This window comes from Musa acuminata, chromosome BXJ1-11 (assembly GCF_036884655.1).
Source record: "Musa acuminata AAA Group cultivar baxijiao chromosome BXJ1-11, Cavendish_Baxijiao_AAA, whole genome shotgun sequence".
In the NCBI taxonomy this organism is placed as follows: Eukaryota; Viridiplantae; Streptophyta; class Magnoliopsida; order Zingiberales; family Musaceae; genus Musa; species Musa acuminata.
The window spans coordinates 22,795,619-22,817,611 of record NC_088337.1 but is presented as its reverse complement, the minus strand read 5'-3'; the positions used below and the strand labels follow the sequence as shown (position 1 = coordinate 22,817,611).

Below are 21,993 nucleotides of genomic sequence, written 5' to 3'. Positions count from 1 at the left end.
TTCTCGACTCTCCTCATCACTTCATCGAACAAATCAAGGCCGATTGACCGAACTCTTCCTGGGCATCTGGTCGAAAACCGATTTAGCGCTGGCTAAATCCCCGCATTTGCAGTACATGTCGATGATTGAGTTCCCGACGTGGACGGCGTCCTTCAACAATCCTTTTCTTTCGGCATAGCGATGTATTTTACTCCCGACATCGCAGTTACCCGACCGAGCGCAGACCGGCAACACTGCGGCCAATGTGGCGTCGTCGGGTTCAAACCCGGAGTAGTCCCACATCTCCTGGAAAAACTGCAATGCGTCGGCGTCTCTGCCACGACGGGCGAAGCCGGCAATCATGGAATTCCAAGTGACCACGCTCCTCTCGCTCATCCATCTAAAGAGGCCAATCGCGCTTTCCACGTCGCCTCTTCGGCAGAAGCCATTGAACATTAGATTCCACGCGATAATATCTCTGCGTGGCATTTCGTCGAAAAACTTTTGGGCGTCGAACCTGTGACCAGAGGCAGCGTCAAGTTCAATGACCCCGACAGCGACGGGAGGGTGAGAAGCGAATCCCGAGGACAGGGTGAGGGCGTGTAGAATGCAGGAGGCGGAGCACGCGCCGCTTCGCCGCACGGGTCTCTCTACGGGTCATCACTTGCGGTTAAGCAAGCAGCTCATTCCTCTTTCAACCTGCGTCACAGCTATTTGGAACGTGTTGCTGGCAAAGACGTGATAGTTTATATTTTAAATTTTAAATTTATTTTTTTTATTTATCTTTAAAATATTATTTTACTTTATATAAATAAAAAAAATCTTTTCTTTAATAAATTCCTATCCACCATTGCCTCGTCTTTTCCGATCAAGACAAACGATCTCTCAAAAAGACATATCTCAAAAATATTTTCTTTCTCACTATAAACGGATAAGAGACGAGAGTGCAACATACAAAGATGAGTGAAGGGAGGTCGTTAAGGCCTCCTTCGCCTTATCATCCCTATCATTTTCATGGTTAACATCGACGATTGTTTTCATTGTTAACCTCGACGAAGGCCCAACAACAAAGGTCTGGATGTATCAATGACAATGACATTGATTCATTGCTGGGTGATACCGATGTTATTAATAAAAGATAGGATCTTACTAATGGCAATAGAAGAAATGAGGGAGGAAAGATGAAAATGATGATAGAGAAGAGGTGGAAGAAACAAAAGAGAAGAGGCAAGGACCTCATAGTAAGTAACGTGGAGGCAAAAAGCAATGTATCTTTTCCAAAGATACGGTATTAAAAATTTATGAAAATAAAAGGTTGTTTTTAGAATTTACTCATATATAATATATATAAAGCAAAAATATTTAATATTTTTGAACTAAAAAAAATATATTTTTGAACCATACTAACCTACGCATAGCATATTTCTAAAAACAATAATTTTCAACAATACCAACCGATGCCACTCAAAAAGGACGAGTGAAATTGCTTATTATATTGAATTTCATAAACACTAGCCATCAGACATGACCTAAATTCAAAGAAAATATCTTCTACAAGAGAAAGGTGTAGAATTTCTTTAAGGTGCTAAAGGTCTAACCATATAAAAACAGCAAGCACTTGAAAGAGATTACTTTTAAATTTCAAGATTCACTTAATAAGCATGCATATAAAGGGACCGTATAAAATGTCTGCACAAATATCAATAAAAAATTCACTCGATTCGTACAAAGTCCTTAGAAGCAATGATACTCCTTCCTCCTTAGGATAGATAGCATATAATCTTCTAAGAGATCATATTAAAGACCTTAGGATCTTCTCCTATCTAAAAAAAATGAGCCGTAAATTGCTCAAGTTAATACCTTTTTAAGGGAAGTAGAACAGAAGAGCTTTTGTCAAATACTATCTCGAGGAGTTCAAACCTGACTCACATATGTTAGATGAACTTTCAAATTAAATTTTAAATATTGGTTTGATGCAAAGGATAACTAGCAAATGAAAGAATTCAACATTATTATACAATTAGAATGGCATCGAGGGCAAATGAAAGAATTGATTCTTTGACTAAAGCTGCAAAATAAAAGCCAATCTCATTTCCTGCAAGTAATAGAAGATTACATCAACTATCACTTCATCCGATTGATAGTTTTCCTTGTTGCCAAGGAACCAGAGAGATTAAATAGCATTTCAAATGATCGTCTTCCTCTCTAAGCTTACATCTCACTGTCGAAAAAATAGTCGAGGAGAAGCAGGGAACCGAACAAAATTACAAATGATAGCCCTTCCAAGAACCATTTGGATGGGTTCTTCGTGATACAAGGGTATTGTAATGTTTCTATCATGCCAAGAATGTTGACTTTAAGAAAGAACAGACTTTATCTTGTTCTTCTGGTCTTCAGTCAGAGACTTGGGGAACAAAACTTCGAAAGTGACTAACAAATCCCCCCTCTTTGTACTTAGGTGCAGTGGCATTCCTTCGCCTTTAAACTTCCTCACCTCTTTAGGCTTAGTAATTCCCTGAAAAAGGAATCACCAAATCCATTTGAAATGACGAAAAGTACTTGGGAATGAACAAACTTTCAAATTGACGATGATGACATGACTGTTTAACTCACCTTGGTGCCTATTTCCAATGGATGCTCATCAAGATGTTCGATAGTTTTCTCAAAACCCACAAGTGCTTGAAGCTGAAAGAGAAGCTGGAGTTGTTAGTGAATTTAAACATTAAAAAAAGAGAACAAAAATAAATTCTGATTTAACACGCACGACAGCACCCAGGATTGCAACTTGTATGAACAAGTAAATTTAGGGAGTATCAACTTAATGTTTCTTTTTTGATATATTGAATAATTTTGAATGGCAACTCTACATGTCCTCAGTGTCTAGTCGCAACATAACAGCTAAAGGCATGTTGTTTGAGAATATTAAAGGCAACGATGATGGCGGCTACTAACAATTTGTGGGTCGTGTACTGCTCCAGGAAAGCTTTAAAGGATAAAATTGATGACAGCATTAAAATTTCTAGTAACAAACAAATTTAAAACACTGACAAGGCTCAACAGAAGCCTTAACTATTACAAGATACAAGAATGCTAACTGCCAGAGATGGATTTGATCAATAAAAGGAGCTTCAAGATGAATAAAAATATGGAAGACTCGAAAATGAGTTAAGGCTTTGCAATTTATTGTGCTGAAGGTTCTCAATAGTATGCAGGAAAAGAAGAGTGCTCTTAGTCATCATCAGATGAAGGACGACAAGCCAGATTAAGCCTCTTGCCTGTGGCAGAAATCTAAATGGCAACAGCTTATGCAATAATCTAAATGGCGACAACTTATGCCGAATCAGAAAGTAGGAACTTTGAAGTACAGCCATAAACCACAGTGGTCATGGTGGTAAACTCATGCGACACTGATATGAAGAAACTAAACGAGAGGAATTACCAGTGAAATGGTCACAGTAGTATGCAAATCATTGCCTTCCCTTCTAAAGCGCTCATGGGGTGCTGTTCGAATTCTAAACTGCTCAGAACAATGACTGGGTTCAGAAAGAAGTTAACTAAAACTATTGACATAATTTTCAATGAAATATATGAAAAACCTTCAAATCTCCAGCTTCTCCATCGATCTTAGGTTCCCCATCCTCATAAAATAGCACATCCTGTCGTAGGATCCAGAATTTAGGAATGAGTTAGGAAGCTACATGAATTTTAGAGATTCAACACAAAGGTGGTTGAACAGAAAAGTTCTATCAACCATAACCAAAATAGGGAAACAAACTCGAAGACTCCAGAAAAATCTAGCAAATGCTGAACATTTTGTATTGAATTTTAATACAATTCAATCCAGAAACAAGTAGAGTTCTAAACAAAGATAAGCACGAAAAACTCTGCACTTGATGTATTCTAACTATAATAAATACTACAGTTAAATCAGAGAAAGGCCAGCTTTAGGAAGTCTTACAGTAACAAGAATAGCAAGCCCAAAATAGTGCAGCTACTAAGAATTGCTCAGCTAATAGTATCCATAATACCAAAGCCAATATCAAATTTGGCAGCTTACTTGCCCATCTTGCATCCCCTTCTCGATATCGACTGTAATGAAATAACCTTCTCGCTCGTACTTCACATTTGGGCATTGCTCACAAACCTGAGACAAGAAGATATAATCTTAATACAAGATACCAAAATTTCTGTAATTTCTTACACAAAGACAGGAATGCTCAATCAGCAAGTTCTCAGTAATGCAAGTAAGAAATACTCATCCCCATGTTGAGAAATCTAAAGATAGTAAATATTTCAGGGTATTCTTATTGACATGGAACAATTACTTGCTCTGTCATCTGCTGAAACATTCCTGGAGCAATTTGCCTGTGATATACTTCGTTTCTGCAGTTACAGCGTCTTTTTCCTGGGGCTGGCTTTATGACATTTTTTTCCCTCCAAACCTGATTAATATCACACCAAAGGAGAAAAATAACATAAAATCAGGAAAGTTGCACCACAAGATTGCCTCAAGAATCTATTCTCCTACAAGCTATCCTAGATGATCCAAAGTCAATAAGCTGAAATAGTTCATTGCAGATCTCCAATACAAGGAAACAGGGAAGGAAAGCTAAAAAACCAAAGAACATCATGCAAAACTAGTTACTACAGGTTGTTACCTATTAAATAGTGTTTGAAGTATTTAGTCAACCAGAAAGTTATCAATGGTTCATAGAGTTGGCAAAGTAGAAACCCAAAGGAAAACCCAATCCCATTACCTTCAATGAACCTCCCATGTATAAATCTTCTAGTGTTGCGTCCAATTCAATGATTACATCATCACCTTTCGGTATTGATTCCTCCTGGTCTTCTTGGTGACCAGTTCCAAAGAATCTAGCAAGACAAAGATGTGAGCGGAACTTGAGACTCGAATTTTAGTCCAATACAAAAGCTTCAAGAAGAAAAATGCACCCAAATAAACCAACAGAGAAAAACATTAACTTGTTTCCCAGGACACTGCATACAGTAAACGAGATGGCTCAAAGCACAAAACAGAAAAATAGCAGGCTAAAATCAGCACAGGAACAGCTGCAAACCAACAATTGGTAAGAAAGCAAGTAGAAACTAACAGAAGAAACAAACATGGATCATATGCTTTTAAGTTGCCAATTGATATTGCCAGTAGTGAACTGAAAATCTTTTAGCTTTCTGCACGTTGCAGTCAGTTTTGCCAATTTCAATAGTTCCAGATGTAAACCAACCTACAAGTTATCATTTGGTAGTGTAAACTATAAAAAGCAAATTTGACAGACACAGTCATTTGCCAAACAGAAAACCAAAGTCACGAGGACCAGTAGCAATAATTTGTACCTTGAAACCAAGATACAACACCTTGTTGTTAAGTCATTTCAAGTAAAAGTTTGTGGAATTGAAAATGCAGCGACAGTTTTTTGTCTTGCTTGAGCAAGAAACAATGCCAATTAACATGAGAAAACATAAAATATCCACAGTGAAGTTGAAGACACCTGAAACTATGAATGATCAAGAATCTAACATACTTGTCATTCATCCCATCAGATCTGTGGCTCATAATGCTTACCCTCCAAACACGCACAAAATTAATACTAGCAGAGAACTTAAAAACATTATATATAGTAGATTCATATCGGAGCTCCTTATTCATCCTTCTAATAGTTCTTAAATATGCACTATGAAGAATGATACGGGAAAAATGTTACATAATTATGCCGTTAGCTTGTTACTTCATAGGCAAATTGTGCACACTATATGGATAGATGATATGTATCAAAGTGCTCACTCTTGTTTTCACAAGGCTGATTAAGACATTTCAAATTATTGCACTTTATTGCTTATTTAGAATTCATAACATAACCAATTTTTTATCATAACTCCAATGGAGTTTGCAACTTAAGTATTCTTGATCATGTTGCTACAGAAGGCTGGAGCAAGAACAGATAAATTCTTGATTTGATCAAAAGGTCCTGCTGGTCCATTCAGAAAGCTCTTAATGCCATGGACAAGATTGGTCGATTTGATCAAGTTGAAAAGGGGAGTTCATATTATCTAGCAGATGAGCAACCAAAGAAGTAACAGACATCTGAAGCCCAAATATGACTTTAAAGGTCATAGTCATTTGTGTTTGCATAGAATGACTACAGAAATTATATAGAATGAGAAAAAGGATCTATTGCAGAAAAAAAGGACAAGAAAAATCTCTTACTCATTAAATACGTCTTGGATGTTCATCCCTGGGCCTCTTCCACCGCCAGCAGCATGCTGCTTAAGGCCCTCTTCTCCATACCGATCATATATATTCCTCTTCTCCGAATCCGAGAGCACTTCATATGCTGATAACGACGTATCAAAAAAGAAAGAAACGAACGCAAAACAAAAATTTGAGTATAATAGAGTATAATTCGTGCTCTAGCGTAAAGAAAAGAGTTAATCATGTCCAGTTTCAGTAAAGAAAACTGATCGAAATCGCTACCATTGTTGATCTCTGCAAATCTCTTGTTGGCCTCCTCATTTCCCTGGTTCTTATCCGGATGGTACTTCAGAGCCAGCTTCCGGTAAGCCCTCTTGATCTGCTCATCGGAAGCACCCTTTGAAACTTGCAATACATCGTAATAGCTCTTCCTAAACGAAGCCACCCATCCGAAAAACCAAGAAAACTCAGTAAAATCATTTAGAAAGCTTAAAGTGCCAATCATTCGAGGAAGCCCACTCTACAAGGACCAAATCGTACCCTCCGAGAACGCAGAGAACGTGGGACAGAAGGAAGACGAAAAGGAGGAGCCCCCGCCTCACAGAAGGCGCCATGGGATCTGAGGCACCTGGGATTAGCATCTGGAGTCCTCAGAAGCAGGACCGAATCGAGGATTTTGGATTGTGAATCGACAGATGAGGGGTGAAATTTAGGGTTCGGAGGTGGAATCGAGTCTGCCGGTGGGACCGGATCGTCTACCTCTGCGTGGGAACGGCTTTCTTTTCCGCTCCTTTTCCTCCACATTTTAAGTGGGAGTGTCAACGTGACGGTCTTCGGAAACGTGGTTCGACCGAAGCGGGCCAATGCGATGGGAGGGATTTGGTGTTCGAACGAATAGAAAAGGAACACGTGTTATTATTCAACCTTCCGTTACGTTCTCCGCGGGGCAAGGTAGGCGAGAGGTGGTCACTATTCATTCAATCGAAAGCGTGTTTCGTGTTCGGTAGGTACTACGGGATTTAAGTATTCCACACTACCGCACAGCTTTTATGGGCGTTATCGGGTCATATCGGAGCCGACACAAGAAAGGATCCGAAATCGAATCTGACGAGCTCATGACGGGAAATCCAAACCATTGGTGTTGGTATTATCCAAATTTTGATGATTTCTCTCTAATTTTTTGGTTCATTTTTTGCGTAAAAAATGTTTCTTTATTATTAACGATCATTTTTCACCACAAATCAGATCGGACGGTCATATCGGCATCCAGTGACGAGCCTCAAATATTATGGCCGTTGGATCTACCAGTCCGTCGCATCTCGCAGTTAGTACTTGGATCTCGGCAAAGCCCTCGCCGCCTCTTGCTTTCTTATAACCACGACGAGCAATCGGAGGAAGAAGAGGACACTGCGTTCTTGGAACAGAGAACAGAGGAGAGAGAGATGGAGAGATCTCAGATCTGGTTTGCTGTCGGAACCCTAACCATAGGTCTGCTCTTTGCCTCCGCCCTCGCCGACGGCGACGTCGTCGTCCTCACTGAGGCCAACTTCGAGAAGGAGGTTGGCCAGGATCGCGGCGCCCTCGTCGAGTTCTACGCGCCTTGGTACCTCCGAAGCCTTCACTTCTCGATGAGTGCTGTTTTTCTTCTTGTTTCTCCTTGATCGGTGAATCTGCTTGAGTTTTCGCAGCCATTCAATTCTTTCTGAAGAGTATTTGATCGGATCGTGAAATTTACAATAATTCTATTTTTCGTGCGTTTTTTTAGCACTTCTAATGGGTGGATCTCGTCGGTTTCATGTTAGATCGGGCGTTGACTTGATTTTGACAAAGCGCATGATTAGTCTTTCTTTTCTCTTTTTTTCAGCGTTCTATCCATTGAATTGTTTTCTTCAGTTTTCCTTCTATAATTTAATTTTAGGAAGAAGTGATCTTTCATCACTATCCGATTTGTGGCCCTTACGCCTTGGAAAACACTGCTTAATTGGGCGCTTTAGTATTATAAACGGAAATGTTCAGGTTTGACCAAAAAAATGACAGAATATGGGTTAATTATTGACTTATTTGGTGTGAAATTGCTATTTTCGGATACACTACGTTGCCAAGATCATAGTTTGCATTTACTGTCCGGTCTGATGTATTCATCAGTTGTGTATGTACCGAGTTTACTGACATATGGTACATATACTGACGTACTGCTCATACTAATCTTCTGTCAGACCGATATATACAGCTCATACCAAGTGATACGTTTCGGTATGTCAAACCTTGGCCAAGATTAATTGGTTTCTTATTTGATCTTTGGAGTTTCTTTAAGTGTCCCATTATGGTGATAAAATTCACTAAGATGATGAAAAGTAGCCAAGAAGATAACCGAGATGAGGTTCTGTTTGGGAACTAAAACATCGTAGGCAAAGACATCTTTTTTTTGTATAACTTAAAAGTTTCAGTTTTTTACTTTTTCAATTATATAACTGTAGTCTCTGCTTATTAAGTATTCTCTTGTTTGCAGGTGTGGGCACTGTAAGAAGCTTGCCCCTGAATATGAAAAGCTTGGCTCAAGCTTTAAGAAGGCTAAATCTGTTGTGATTGGAAAGGTTAGTCTTATGTTAATTGTCTTGTTAATGAATTTAGGATATTTGTTAGATAATTCATGCTCATGGTTCCATGTTTCTTTATCCCTGACCTTGCTAATTATTTTTTGTCTATGATGTGGCCTGTTAAATGATAATAAGAAAAAACATCCCCTTGGCCATACAGGCAGGACGTTTCATGATTAAACTGTTCTAGAACTTGTTACCATGCCTCTGATCTTAATTTAGCTTCCATTTGTTCTATTTAGGTCGACTGCGATGAACACAAGAGTTTATGCAGCAAGTATGGGGTTTCAGGATACCCAACAATTCAGTGGTTTCCCAAAGGTTCCCTTGAACCAAAAAAGTGAGTGTTTGTATTGCTTTCTTAGTCATCCAGCATGACACTTCTGCATATGCTTTTCTGGGATATGATACTAATTACCCTAATTACTTGAAATTATGTAGATATGAAGGCCCACGAACTGCAGAAGCACTTGTTGAGTTTGTGAATACTGAAGGAGGTACAACTTAGATCTGATATGCTGTTAGTATAAATTATAACTCTTAGAGATTGCTCTAGTTCTGGTTTGTTTCAAATACATGCCAACCTTTGCATAGATCATCACTTTCAAAGATCATCACTAGTCTTCGATAACTTGGATTGATTTTTTAAATTATTTTACTTCAGGAACAAATGTGAAGTTGGCGACTGTTCCCTCCAATGTAGTTGTTTTAACTTCGGAGACATTTGACCAAATCGTCCTTGATGAAACGAAAGATGTTCTTGTGGAATTCTATGCACCATGGTTAGTTTAAATTTCAGTGCTCCTCTTTTGTGGATGATAAATTGCATGAAGTAGCTTTTCTTATACATTATCAATTGAAGTCAAAATTTTAATATGTCAACAGGTGTGGTCACTGCAAGCATCTTGCTCCTGTGAGTATATTAAATTGAACAAAATTGCTTATGCTAGAGCAGATTGCTTAAATCACATCCGTCATATATGTAGCTTATTAAACCTGGTATGTTTTATTCAATGCAGACTTATGAGAAGGTAGCCAATGCATATAAATTGGAAGAGGAAGTTATCATAGCTAACTTGGATGCTGACAAATACAAGGATTTAGCAGAAAAGTAAGTTTGAAGTATGCAATTAATTCAGTTAATCCAATCCAATATGACATTTCAATCTATGTCATCTGCTTAGAATTAGCAGGAAGTTGCCAGAAACCGTTTAGTCTGTTCATAGTTCAAGACAGTTAGGTTGGAGCTTTCAATGTTTATCATCTGCCCTAGCTATATAATTATCATTTCGACCTTATTCTTGAATAAGTTATTTGAGAGCAAGAATATAGTGCCATATTGTGTGCTTCATTCGATTGTTTTTAATCTGATGGCTTCCTGGAACTGATTCTAGGGGATCAAAGGGGAAACATAGGGTGGACTGATTCTTATGGGGTTTCAGGTGTTTTAGACATGTTTCAGCAATAACAGTGGTTATATTCTGAAAATATACCTAGAGATTGGATTCTATTTTGAGGAGCCTTGGGTTGTATCGGGTGTATCAATTCATGTGTGAAAATGCTAGCTGGTTAAGACTTCCCTATCTCTAGTATTTGGATCATAGTTTTAAATTTTTAGTGTAGTTGTTTTGAATTTCGCCCATAATGTTATCTTTATACGAGAACCAGCAATTTCTACTTAAAAGTGAGCAATAAATTTGTTACTGAATTCTGCATTCACCATGTTGTTTTGGTCGCTTTTAGCACATAGTTGATGTTGATGGTACTCATTATGAAAAATTATTCATACATTATGTGATGGTACTCATTGTGATCAGTTCTGTTGACAACATGGGCTTGGTTTGGTTCTCCTGGTGTGTCTTTTCCTGTGTCTTTTCCTTCATGCTGCTTATTGTAACCTCTCTTTTTAACATCCATATTTACGTGGATATCCTCTCTTTTTTAACCTCCATATTTATCTTGTGGAAATCTTACACCAAGTTCCGTCAATGCCAGTGGACTACAATAAGTTTTAAGCTTCTGATTATTGAAATGAAATTCTGTGCAGTCTCAACTATGATTAATGTTTTTTTGTGAAAAAATGTTTGTGATGCCTTTGCTAACTGTCATGTTTAAGGTTTTTATGAATTTTTGTGTGATCATTATCAAAATAAGATGTGGATTTTTTGCTGTATGATCCTTCAATGACTATGACATAATGTTGGATTTTTAGATTTAGTATAATTAATAGTTTCCTGACTGATTCTAAATGAAATTTCACCATGTAATAGAAATTATTTAAGCATCTCAGATCTTATATGCAGTAGGACAATAATTTTAATCTTTACCATGTTAAGGCTAAATTGTAATTGGTAACCTGCTGTCTTTCAGATACGGAGTAAGTGGTTATCCTACATTGAAGTTTTTCCCTAAAAGCAACAAAGGTGGTGAAGACTATGAGGGTGGCCGCGATTTAGATGACTTTGTTAAATTTCTGAATGAGAAGTGTGGCACCAGTCGTGATGCGAATGGCCAACTTACTTCACAGGTGTGGGTCATACATTACATAGGATGGAATTTACAAATCTTGTTACAATCTGTTTTAACAAGTGCAGTTTAACTAATGTAGGCTGGCATTGTAGCAAGCTTAGATGCTTTGGTGAAGGAATTTGCGACTGCTTCAAATGATGCACGAAAAGCGATTCTATCTCAGATGGAAGAGGAGGTTGGAAAACTAACAGGTTCTTCTGCAAGGTAATGCATTTTTTCTAGTAATAACTATAGCAGTACTGTTGATTGTGACTTAGAAAATGTGTTGTCAGCTGTTTTTCTTTTGTTCTACGGTAATGCTAGTGTTGTACTTCATTTACTATCTATCTTCTCTATTTCTATTACTAATATACTTATGTTCTATTATTTTGATTAATAAGAAATGACTGTTAACTTTGTCTGTCAATATAGTATTCCATCTGTTGTTTGTGATTGAAGTGGTAAGATTTCTTGTATTAACTTTGTTCCATAATATGGTTCTTTCAAGAAACTTACGATGCACATCTGAAGATTATAAACCATCAACTTTACAAATCTGACCTTTTTTACAGCCATTTGCTGCATCTCATAGCTCTTTCGGACTACTTGATCGCTGCTATGGTAACCGTATGTCAAAACAAGATTTCGTCCTTTGTATGGTAGCCACTGAAATGCATTACCAACTTGCTCCAATATTTCTACTCTTTTAACAGTATCTGCTTGTCACATACCCAAACATTCTCCCTTAAGCCTCTTTTCATGCATATGCTTTTGTTGACTTTCTGTGATGCTGCACTTATCAGCAATGTCTCCTTTTATGATTACTGTATTTGCATCTTTTACAGTCCATTATTCACCCTCCATCAGCTCCCAAAAGGAAGAGAGAGAGAGAGAGAGAGAGAGAGAGAGAAGTAACAGTGGACAACCAAACGAGCCCAGCCAACCCACCTAGGACACCATAAAAGATGAAAAGGCTAATACACATGTACTTAAAACATATCAAATGACAACAATTATTATCGTATGCTATTACCAATACAATACTTTGGCTTCAAGAATTGTGCTGGGATTTAAGGTCCTCCGGTTATATTCTGGTTGTAAAATTCAGGTATGGCAAGACTTACTTGAAGGCTGCAAAAAGCTGTATCGAAAAAGGTTCTGACTATGCTAAGAAGGAAATCGAGAGGCTGCAACGCATGTTGGAAAAGGTGAAAAAAAAAAAGAAATTTGTGTTTTTTGTGATCGAAAGTGAATCTCTTGCATCTAGTCCTTTGAAAATACTAACATGGATATGATTTATTTACTGCAACAGTCAATTAGTGCTTCCAAGGCGGACGAGTTCATCATTAAGAAGAACATCCTGTCCACTTTTGCAGCTTAAGCTGATGGAGGCATCTAAGATTTTTCTGTGTCAACGAGAGGGGATACTTTTACTATGGGGAATAGGGTTCTTCATGTTACAGACTCCACTTGTTAATGAACTTATCTTTTTGACTTAGCATCCGATCTTGTTATTGATATCATTACAATTCAACTGATCTTGTTTGTCATGGTTGAACTGTTACTCAAATGACCTGTTTTTAGAACAACAAAAAAAAAAAAGTTGGGAAGCAATGCTTCTGTTGCCTTGGTAGCTCGCATAGCTGGAACTTTGTCTTCGGATTCCTTAATTCAAGGCACAGCCTGATATCAGTTTGTAAAGCATGATTTGATTGTTCTATATATATCCAGCTCATGGGAAAAAACAAAAACAAATAGAGTTCGATATCCAGTTATGCCCACAACGGTTTGGAAGCCTGAGAGGCTATTTATTCACATCGGCACAATCTTAAATGTTCTCTGATTCAACTATATGATGAGAGCGAAAACTTTTTTTGGTTCCGTCATCTTTAATTGCTCCCTTTAGCTGATGCCTCGAAGAAGCATCTCATGGTACTGCAGCAACGACATCTGCCGTTGCAGCTGCATCTGCTGATGGAACCTCTTTATGAACTCCTCCGCCTTGGTGTCGATGCCTTCCTGCTCTCGACCGCACGCAGCCTCTTCTTCCTCGTCGCCATTGCCTCTCGTCTCCTGCCGCGCGAAGTAGCTCGCCATGTTGCTATCCTCGTCGTCGCCGTCGTCGGCCTGCGGAGTGATGCACAGGAAGCGAGGCCGGCGCATCCTGAACTTGAAGGTGGGAGTCTCGTCGAACGACAGCTCCCGCTCCCCATGGCGGAGCTGCATCTTGTAGGGCGTCTCGGCTTCTCCAAGCCTCTTAAGACGGCTGACGAGGTCGGCCGTCAGCCTCCGCGTCAAGGCACCGCCCTCGGCGGTCCACATCAGGGCCATCCGCAGCAGGTTCCACGCACGCCGAGCCAAGCAGGCTTTCTTCTTCCCCATGGCAGAAGCAAGAGATGGACGAGAAGTGATCAGGGAAGGGAAGGAGTATATAGGCAGCAAGTTGTTGGAATGATGAGCTGGTTCTTGTAGAGGCCGTGGACTATGTGGGGGCGGCGGGAGCCTCCACGGTTTACCGCAAGGAACGCGGTTGTGCTTCACATGGGGTGGCGTGGACTGTTTTGGCCTCGTAGCATAAGGACATTAAAATGAGCTGTGTGTTAGTTACGCGAGTGTGCTTGGTAATTGATTGGTTGGCATCCACTAGGTTCAATGGGGTCTTGGAAGAACTCCATGGCTATCATTATTTATATCACATGCAACGTAAATGATCAATCTCAAACGACTCCATCATTGGTCAGTGTGTTACTATATAAATGATGTTTGAATCTACGTTGTAAACATCATGTATATCATTTGATTAATAAAATTTTTAAAAAATATTTTTTTTTATTTTTTTATAAAAAAATCTATGGTTAATAAATATTAAAGAATAACTTTAGCAAACCAACATGAGATATACATCTCTGTCAAAGCGTAAAAGTGTTCTTTGACAGTGCTGTTGAGCTTCCCCTCTTTTATATATATATATATATATATATATATAAGAGAGAGAGAGAGAGATGGAGGAGACCCATTAAAACTGAGGCAGCATTCCCAGAATTAAACTCTCAACCGTGACCACACGTCCCACCTATTCCTCTGCCACCTACAGCGACAGTTGCCATCGCCTCCACCGTCCACAACCAATAAAATAGGACGCGTTGACGTCAGCATTCCAAGTTTGACCCCCTTCCCCACGCATATTTACCACCTCCACCTGCAATCACTCCATGAGAAATAGACATCAAGAAGAGCCCATTTCTGTCATTTTGACAAGATAAACAACTTGAAACCACAAATACGTTCCTCCAACCCAACCGCCATGGCAGATATAAACTTGCGTCTGCTCTCGCCGTAGCCTTTAGAGCTAAAAGAACACAAGCCCCCCTCCTCTCCCTTGTTGGTTCTTCCTTCATGGAGGAGGGGGAACCGGTGAAAGATGTCACCATCATGGCCCAAACTCCCCGCCACACGCTGCCGGCGAAGAAGCGGAGCACCCTGAGCATCTTCCGTGCCGCTATCGTCGCGCTCAGCGGCTGCTCCGCCAGCAAGAAGGATGCTACCCTGGGTTCCCCGACGGGCGCCGACGGGATGCTGAAGACCCTCGTGGGCAGCATGCGCCCTCTCGGTCTCCCGCTCGAGTACCGCCCTCCGCTTCCTCTGCTACCGCCGCCGCCGCCCGCCGGGCACGAGTCCTTTCACGATGCGTACCTTCTGCCCTCGCCCTCGCCCTCGCCCTCGTGCTCCTCCAGCGACGGCATGAGCCGCTACGCGTCCGCGGAGGATCTCCAGTTGCTGGACGATGCCGACGACAGCACCGAGGCGGACGCCGGGGCTCCGAACGCGATCGACATGAAGGCCGAGGAGTTCATCGCCCGGTTCTACGAGCAGATGAGGCTTCAGCGTCAGGAGTCCTCCGGTGGCAGCAACCAGGCCGCGGCCTAACTCTACTTCCGAGCGGCGCGCTGTGTTATGTGATTGCGTGAGAGCCCATTCATGAGAGAGCAAAATGGTTGGTTGTGTCACGTCTCTTATTCGCTCGACTTGAAATCATTCCAAACAAAAGCAATGAATTGGCTATTTCATTAACAGCTCGTTATAATGACAACCGACCAACTTTCTATCTAATGGAACATGAATTATCTTATATGATTATAAATATATTTTTTCCTATAATTGTACTATACGATTCTTATATATTTTCTATATCGAATGTAGCATAAATGTCCTAGAAAAATATAAAAAAAATTATTAAGGTAATTGAGTCAAATGGGAGCATCCAGATCAACACTAGACCATCAAATAATCCATCAATCGAGTTAGAAGTTGGGTCTAATAACACTGAATAAGGTGGAATTATGAGCTTCCATTTCCATGGAGCAAAAAATATCCAACAAGAACAAGATGAATTTTATACATGAGGATCGTATAGAGATCATTAGGTCATTGTTATGACTCAACTTCTAAGAAATGGTTGATGCAAATCTGAGTTTTAGAATGTACTTCAATAGTGTACAACAGATCTGTGTTTGCTCTTCGAGAAACACATGCATGTGGTAGTGATCGAGAATGATGCCAAGGTGAAGACCAGTGACCTAAATAGTTTGTCACTGAATCTCATCTTCAACATTTATCTTAAGAGAGAGAGAGAGGGGGGGATGATGCCAAGGTTGGGTGCTGTGTGGGTGTAAGAGAAAAGCTGGAAACAATCATTATGATGTTATGATTGCTAGTACCTGGGAGCACCATCATAGAAAAAAGGATGCATTCATGGAACTTGCTTTGAGAGGTTGGAAGAACAAGTACTATTTCTTCCTCTTCATAAAAAAGAGGAGCTTCAAGAAATATGATTATAGGTAATCATAGCTTTAAGAAAAGAAGAGGTTTTTCTGTCACTGTATACACATAAACCCAGGCACTGAGCTGCCATTAATAAGATGAATATTCTTAGCTGCATGACAAGATCTTAGGTTTAACCAAACAAGAAGATACACTTAGGAAGCTTGCATTTTCTCATGTATAAACTTGCTGCAATGTCCTTGATTGTAATCATACTGCATCATTAGGAAGCTTGCATTATTAAGAATTTTAGGTCACCTTCATCAGTAAATATGATGTCGGAAGCACACACCCTGTCAATTCCTTTGCTGGAATCCATTGTCTAAAGCTGCTACATGAGTTGCCAGCATAATGTGAGCAACACAAGAAAGAACCAAAAAGAGGCGACAACCGCAGCCATAGATGAACTCCTGTGCAGACCACCTTATTTTATATTGATATCAAGAAGCCATGTGGCACACATAAGCCATCTCATTCCATGGCCACTACAATCTCCTTCCTGAATTCCAGTACACAGGATAGAATATACAAACTACTGATGATGATTGAACAAAGCAACAGCCAATGACAGCACAATCAAACATCTGAATTCCAACTACTACCAAAAATTTTTTCTTACAGACACTGAATGAAGAAATCTAGCTGTACAAACAAGCACATTGGACGGGTGATGGAGGGAGGGGTACCGAAACTTGAATTTCTCGGGATTTATTGGAAAGAATTGGCAAAGACAATGATGAGCTGAAAGAGAATAAACAAATGATAATTGCATGCAAAAATATCTTATTGGAAATCCACAAGAGCATTGAAGTTTTCGAGGGAAAAGCAGGAGAGAGAAGAATTCGAACTCAGATCAGAGCATGGTTGTGGAACGACTGATTCAGAGAATCCAGAAACATTGGAACAAATCCAAGAATTGGAAGCACCTGAGGTGACAGACAAACTGATGTTTGCAAGGCAGATGGCACTGAAGGGACCATGATCCATTCCTGAAAGAGATCCAGCGATCGAGATATTGGTGCCGACCACATCTTTTATGGTGATCTGCTTGATCATCGGGAGAGCATCTGGATCATATTGGTCATCAGGATGTGCACCACAATGGCCCGTGATTTGAAATGCTTCGTGAACATTTTCCATTTCCACATCTGATATGATAATATCTTCGATGTAGCCACCTCGTCCACGGGTGGTCTTGAATTTTATACCAGTGAAAGAATCATGGATATGGAGTTGCTCGACTTGTATGTCTGAGATCCCGCCCGACATCTCACTGCCGAAAGCAAGTGCTGAACCGAGGGACGTCTGCAGATGGACATTGTTGATGTGAATGTTTGAGGAAGGTCTGTTGAAAGAGATACCATAGTTGTCCCAACCACTCTTCAGAGCAATGGCATCATGTCCAACACTGATGCTGCAATCTAGGATGCAGCAATTCGAGCATGAATCTGAAGCAAGCAGGTAAGATAGATGCAGGATCAGTTTGCAGCTTGTAGCAGTATAGTAGCAGACCTTTACAATCCAAAAGAACGATTCAAGGGCATGTGCATGTAGCAAGTTCAGAGTATAGTCAGAGATGAAATAGCATTGTGGGCATAGATACTGGAATTTAGACCGACCGACCGACCGACCGACCAACAATGCTCTATAAATTCTATGTTCTTCAAAATGAAACAACGGTATAGTGTATAATATCTTATCTTAGAACTTCACTCATGATACAGGAAAAAATTGACTGGACAACATGTACAAAGATATAGGAAGAGGCGAAATCTCAGATTCTAGGAAATGAACTTTTTTCAGAAAGATTAATATTTGAGCAGAGCATCTACTGCACGGTAGTTTGCAGTCTATGTTGGATGAGTCACATTAGGTAGAATGAAGTCACATTAGTCGCGTTCCGATTTGATAACAGTAGCTGCTCACTTCCAAGGTGATATTGCCTTGAGCTTTAGAATTATAAGGGTCTTACAGATCATACACCAAAGCAAATCATGCACTGTTTCAGCCATTGTCATATCAGTAAACATGCAATTCAAAGTCTACTTTCCCATATATTTGTGTCATTATAATGGACCAAGACCAAGATGATGAATTTTTGCTGTAGAGCAGCACAGATAAAAAATGTAGAACACCATAGCATGACTTGAATAAAAAAAATAGTAACATATAAATCATTACATATGAACTTGAAAATAAATCTTGTAGATGTTTTGTACATTACAAGCATAGATACAAAAAGGAAGAAAATCATCAAAATATAGCTTCATGTATGCTGAAATTTGAGTTTCCTTACCTGGTACTATACCATTAGTATATGAAGAAGCAGATGAACAATGGATTTTGACGTTCTGGATCTCCACATTGCTGCATGCATCACAGACAGAAGAAAGTTATTTGTAGTTGTGTTCAAAGTTTCTTGACAAAATCAAATGAATAATAAACAACTAGTTTTAGAACATACCTAGAATAGACTGGATGGATACTCCAGGCAGGGGGATTCAAGAAAGTTAAATTTGAGATCACAATGTCACTGGAACTCACAAGTTCAAGAAGATGAGGACGACTGTAATTCAAGGTCTGGGAGTGGAACCACTCCCACCAGACAGAACCCTGTCCATCAATAGTCCCATTATCACCTGTTCCACAAATCAAATTGAGCAAAGCATGCAAAGAAGCCAAGGCTACACAACTCATAAAAAAAGGAACAACAGCATCGGTCTACCAAAATCGGAAAGAAACATGCCTGTTATCACTATGTCCGTCAAGTTGTATCCATTTATCAAGCTGCGATGCCTCGGACCAGGAAGGTCTATCCCTTGTCCATAAGACGGCAAAGGCTCAACAACAGGCCAGTGAGATGCATCCTAAAATGAACATAAGACACAGAAATTTTGATTTTAATGTAGCAAATAGTACACTACTTTGCATGATATAGCTGGAAATTTTTCTTAGAAAGCTAAGAAAGTACAGGCATAAAGTTAGCAATGTTGACAAGAAGCAAATTATGATGGGGGATTGATCGTTCACAATCAGAAATGAAGGATGCACATGAACGAAGATATAGATGTTTATGCAGCACGGCTAAGACCTGACTGCCAATTATAACAGCATCTTTGTCCAGGAACAAGGTGAGGTGACTGGTTAGGTTGAAACTTCCTGTCAGCCATCTCCCTTTAGGAACATACAGCTGAGCACCACCCTTGTCGGCAAATGATCGCAAATAGAAAACTGCATTCTGAAAGGCCAGAGTGTTGGAGGTCACTCCATCTCCCACTGCCCCAAACTCTGTAATGGTGACACTGTGTGGTCTTGGCGTTGGACCGCGCTTGTGATTGCAATAGCCATCACCACCCCTTCCATTGCCTTGGACGACAACGGCAATTGCCAGAAGTAAAAGCACTACTTCCTGCAGAAAGACAAGCAGTATTATAAAACCACAAAATTAGCACCAGAAAGTGGCACTTGTTCTTCCCTGAGCCCCTAAACCATCAAGTAATTTCAACAATCATTCTGAGGCCAAAGCATAATCAGGTGAAGTTATGCTATCTCATGACAATCAGATGGATTACTATGAAGGGAAGCCCATCTGACAATGAATCGAGGACAATCCAATTGGTACATTGGTGGGTATGCATTACAAAATCTCCGCCGCTGGATTTACTGCAGATAAAAAGCAAAATCTCGTTGACTGATGTCAGTAGATGCAAGTATCGAAGACACAGGCCATAGTTCATGTCACACTTGTCCAGTTCGTCAAACACACTTCCGATTCCCATTTTTCCGAATCACATGATGCAAAACTAGCGATGCCCAGCAAATAGAAAACCAAGTAAAAGGCCCAAATGATCAAAATGGCTTCTTCTTAACTGAAACAATGGAGAGAAGCACAAGTGGAGGAACCAAATCAAAGTTCAAGCGATCGCTTCAAAGAAAAGCATCTTAAGAAAACACTTGAATCGTGTTCGATCCAAAAACACCCGGATCACCGCACCATCGAACAACCGAGGAACGCATAGCAAACGACACCAAGCAAGAAAGATCACATCTTCGCATAAGTCCAATAACCATACCTTCCTTACAGACAAGCAAATGCGTTCCTTCAACAAAGACAAAGGGAAACAGAAGGAGGAGGAAGGAAGGAAGGAAAAAAGAAAAAGGGAAAAACGTACTTACGAGCCTCTTCATGAGACCCATGTGGGTTGCCAGGGGATGTCTCTACGAGACAGAGAAGGCGAAGACGAAGCAGGAAGAGGAAGACGGGGCAGAAAAACGATGGAGGAAGAGGCAAGAAGAAGAAGCAGAAGAAGAAGAAGAAGAGGAAACCAAGCGGGCACAAAGACCACAAGCTCCCCTGTTTACGCCGGGAGTACACAATACTATTTTAAGTTACTGTATATGACCAAGTTAATCTTTTTAATCACCCAGATGCAGACCCACCGCCGGCTTCTCCCGAGAGTACATGTGATCATCTGGTGACGAGAACCAACGAGGAGCAGAGGGTGGCTTCTGGGTTGGACTCCTTAAATCGCCTTCCAACTTCTTGCCTTGGATGCTCAGACAATTTAGTCTGAAGAAGAAGAGGAAGAAGTAAAGAAAGAGGAAGAGGACATTTAAATTAAACCATGCCAAGAAGCAAAATAATCTTCTAATAAATATTTGCCTCCTAATCATCAAGTGTGGGCATTTCTTTAGGTGACAGCTCCAGGATCAAGCTGACACACATTACTACCTACATTGTGTGTGTAAGAGACAATACATGGCGAGGACAGCTTGTATTCGATCGAGGGACCTACTCTTCCTTTCTTGCTTCAAGATCCAGTCAATATAATATCAAATGTATACAGATATGAATATATGATCGTCCGCTGCGATGAATTAGAAATAGGAAGATGAGAAAATAAGAAGAACCAATCGTAGATTGTGGGAAGATTGAGATGGATGAAGTTTTCGGGGAAATTCCTGTGCTTTTCAACATGGAAAATGTTATATATGCAATCCTAAAAGCCACCGATTAACACTACAGAGAGAGAGAGAGAGAGAGAGAGAGAGAGGCTGTGGGGTAGAGAGATTATGCATGGGTCTGCGCGACCCATGTGGGTTGCCAGGGGAGGTGGCGGGGTCGCGCCTTCAATCATGGCCGCCAATGCTAGCCTGGCTTCACTCACCCGCCATCGACGACGGCGGCAGCAGCATCTGCTTCTTCTCCTCCTCCTCCTACCCATCACATGCTTCTCTCTCTCTCTCTCTCGTCTTTATTCCTAATCACTTACGGCAGCTCGGCGACGACGACGCACACGTGGGACCCGGCGGTGGGCTCCCTGCGGTGGGAGGTAAGGTCTGGCCGTCCACACATGGATCGAGCTAGGTTGGGTTCGATCAAGATCGGGTCCTGTGATGCGTAGCCTTTCCGTCTTCCAACAAAGCGCTCCCGATCAGACGGTATTATCCAACAGTTGTTCTTCATGACGATGATACCATACGGCGGATCAGACGGACGGCCATGATGCTTCATCGGATTTCCGCGGGAAAACCATTGGACTCCCACGAAGACAGACGCACATGAAGGAACGGGATGAGCAAAAGCCCATGCCGGCTATAGGACGCGATGGGTGCTCCGATACCGTCTTCTTTCTCCGAGAACGTTCGTTCCTGCTTTGGTTGGCGGTCAGCGCTCCTCCGGCAGTGGAGAAGGACATGGTGCCTCTACCTCCTGACCATGTAGATCCAGAACTCCCAACGACGTAGGGGAGAGGAATCATAAGAAGGGAAGTGATAATACTCCAGAGGACTGGGGTCATGGAAATCGGACGAAGCATCGGAACCAGAATTGCTAGAATTTCTCCTCAATTAATTTGGGTCTGATTAATTCGAGTTTTAATG

At 40.6% G+C, this 21,993-nt stretch overlaps 4 protein-coding genes across 7 annotated transcripts; 1 reads left to right on the top strand and 3 right to left on the bottom strand.

Moving 5' to 3' along the window:
• Positions 1–2,042: 2,042 nt before the first annotated feature.
• Positions 2,043–6,970, bottom strand: LOC103971438 (dnaJ protein ERDJ3B). Its single transcript, XM_009385457.3, has 10 exons — positions 6,725–6,970; positions 6,467–6,615; positions 6,200–6,326; positions 4,737–4,851; positions 4,305–4,421; positions 4,037–4,123; positions 3,576–3,635; positions 3,419–3,496; positions 2,593–2,664; positions 2,043–2,494 (listed from the first exon to the last, which is right to left on the bottom strand). The coding sequence occupies exons 1-10, from the start codon at positions 6,823–6,825 to the stop codon at positions 2,336–2,338; spliced, it is 1,065 nt and encodes a 354-aa protein (XP_009383732.2). The 5' UTR covers positions 6,826–6,970; the 3' UTR covers positions 2,043–2,335.
• Positions 6,971–7,537: 567 nt separating this feature from the next.
• Positions 7,538–12,823, top strand: LOC103971439 (protein disulfide isomerase-like 2-2). Its single transcript, XM_009385458.3, has 11 exons — positions 7,538–7,787; positions 8,694–8,778; positions 9,024–9,121; positions 9,223–9,278; positions 9,446–9,563; positions 9,667–9,694; positions 9,801–9,892; positions 11,152–11,308; positions 11,390–11,514; positions 12,398–12,497; positions 12,602–12,823. Exons 1-11 carry the CDS (start codon positions 7,627–7,629, stop codon positions 12,668–12,670), a joined length of 1,089 nt encoding a protein of 362 aa, XP_009383733.2. The 5' UTR covers positions 7,538–7,626; the 3' UTR covers positions 12,671–12,823.
• Positions 12,824–12,978: 155 nt separating this feature from the next.
• Positions 12,979–13,705, bottom strand: LOC103971440 (uncharacterized). The gene has a single exon (XM_009385459.3). The coding sequence runs from the start codon at positions 13,669–13,671 to the stop codon at positions 13,192–13,194; it is 480 nt and encodes a 159-aa protein (XP_009383734.2). The 5' UTR covers positions 13,672–13,705; the 3' UTR covers positions 12,979–13,191.
• A 2,804-nt stretch (positions 13,706–16,509) lies between these two features.
• On the bottom strand, positions 16,510–20,823 carry LOC103971442 (probable polygalacturonase). Of its 4 annotated transcripts, none has more exons than XM_065090038.1 (6): positions 20,535–20,823; positions 19,202–19,519; positions 18,857–18,977; positions 18,575–18,749; positions 18,407–18,477; positions 16,510–17,558 (listed from the first exon to the last, which is right to left on the bottom strand). In XM_065090038.1, exons 1-6 carry the CDS (start codon positions 20,580–20,582, stop codon positions 16,894–16,896), a joined length of 1,398 nt encoding a protein of 465 aa, XP_064946110.1. In that variant the 5' UTR covers positions 20,583–20,823; the 3' UTR covers positions 16,510–16,893. The 4 variants fall into 4 exon arrangements, with proteins under 4 accessions (XP_064946110.1, XP_018675819.2, XP_009383737.2 ...); XM_018820274.2 differs by having other exon boundaries at positions 20,551–20,821; XM_009385462.3 differs by lacking the exon at positions 20,535–20,823 and adding an exon at positions 20,287–20,528.
• Between the last annotated feature and the right edge of the window lie 1,170 nt (positions 20,824–21,993).

Excerpts from the sequence above, each read along its gene's own strand:
- LOC103971440 (XM_009385459.3), bottom strand. The coding sequence starts at position 13,671 with ATGGGGAAGAAGAAAGCCTGCTTGGCTCGGCGTGCGTGGAACCTGCTG.
- LOC103971442 (XM_018820274.2), bottom strand. The coding sequence starts at position 20,784 with ATGATTAGGAGGCAAATATTTATTAGAAGATTATTTTGCTTCTTGGCA. Across the intron at positions 19,520-20,550 it reads ACTCTCGGGAGAAGCCGGCG|GAAGTAGTGCTTTTACTTCT; the intron begins GTGGGTCTGCAT and ends GTCTTTCTGCAG. Across the intron at positions 18,478-18,574 it reads ATCCATCCAGTCTATTCTAG|CAATGTGGAGATCCAGAACG; the intron begins GTATGTTCTAAA and ends TGATGCATGCAG.
- LOC103971438 (XM_009385457.3), bottom strand. The coding sequence starts at position 6,825 with ATGCTAATCCCAGGTGCCTCAGATCCCATGGCGCCTTCTGTGAGGCGG. Across the intron at positions 4,852-6,199 it reads ATCCAAGACGTATTTAATGA|ATTCTTTGGAACTGGTCACC; the intron begins GTAAGAGATTTT and ends TTGTCTTGCTAG. Across the intron at positions 4,422-4,736 it reads ACATGGGAGGTTCATTGAAG|GTTTGGAGGGAAAAAAATGT; the intron begins GTAATGGGATTG and ends GATATTAATCAG.
- LOC103971439 (XM_009385458.3), top strand. The coding sequence starts at position 7,627 with ATGGAGAGATCTCAGATCTGGTTTGCTGTCGGAACCCTAACCATAGGT. Across the intron at positions 8,779-9,023 it reads AATCTGTTGTGATTGGAAAG|GTCGACTGCGATGAACACAA; the intron begins GTTAGTCTTATG and ends TGTTCTATTTAG. Across the intron at positions 9,122-9,222 it reads GGTTCCCTTGAACCAAAAAA|ATATGAAGGCCCACGAACTG; the intron begins GTGAGTGTTTGT and ends GAAATTATGTAG.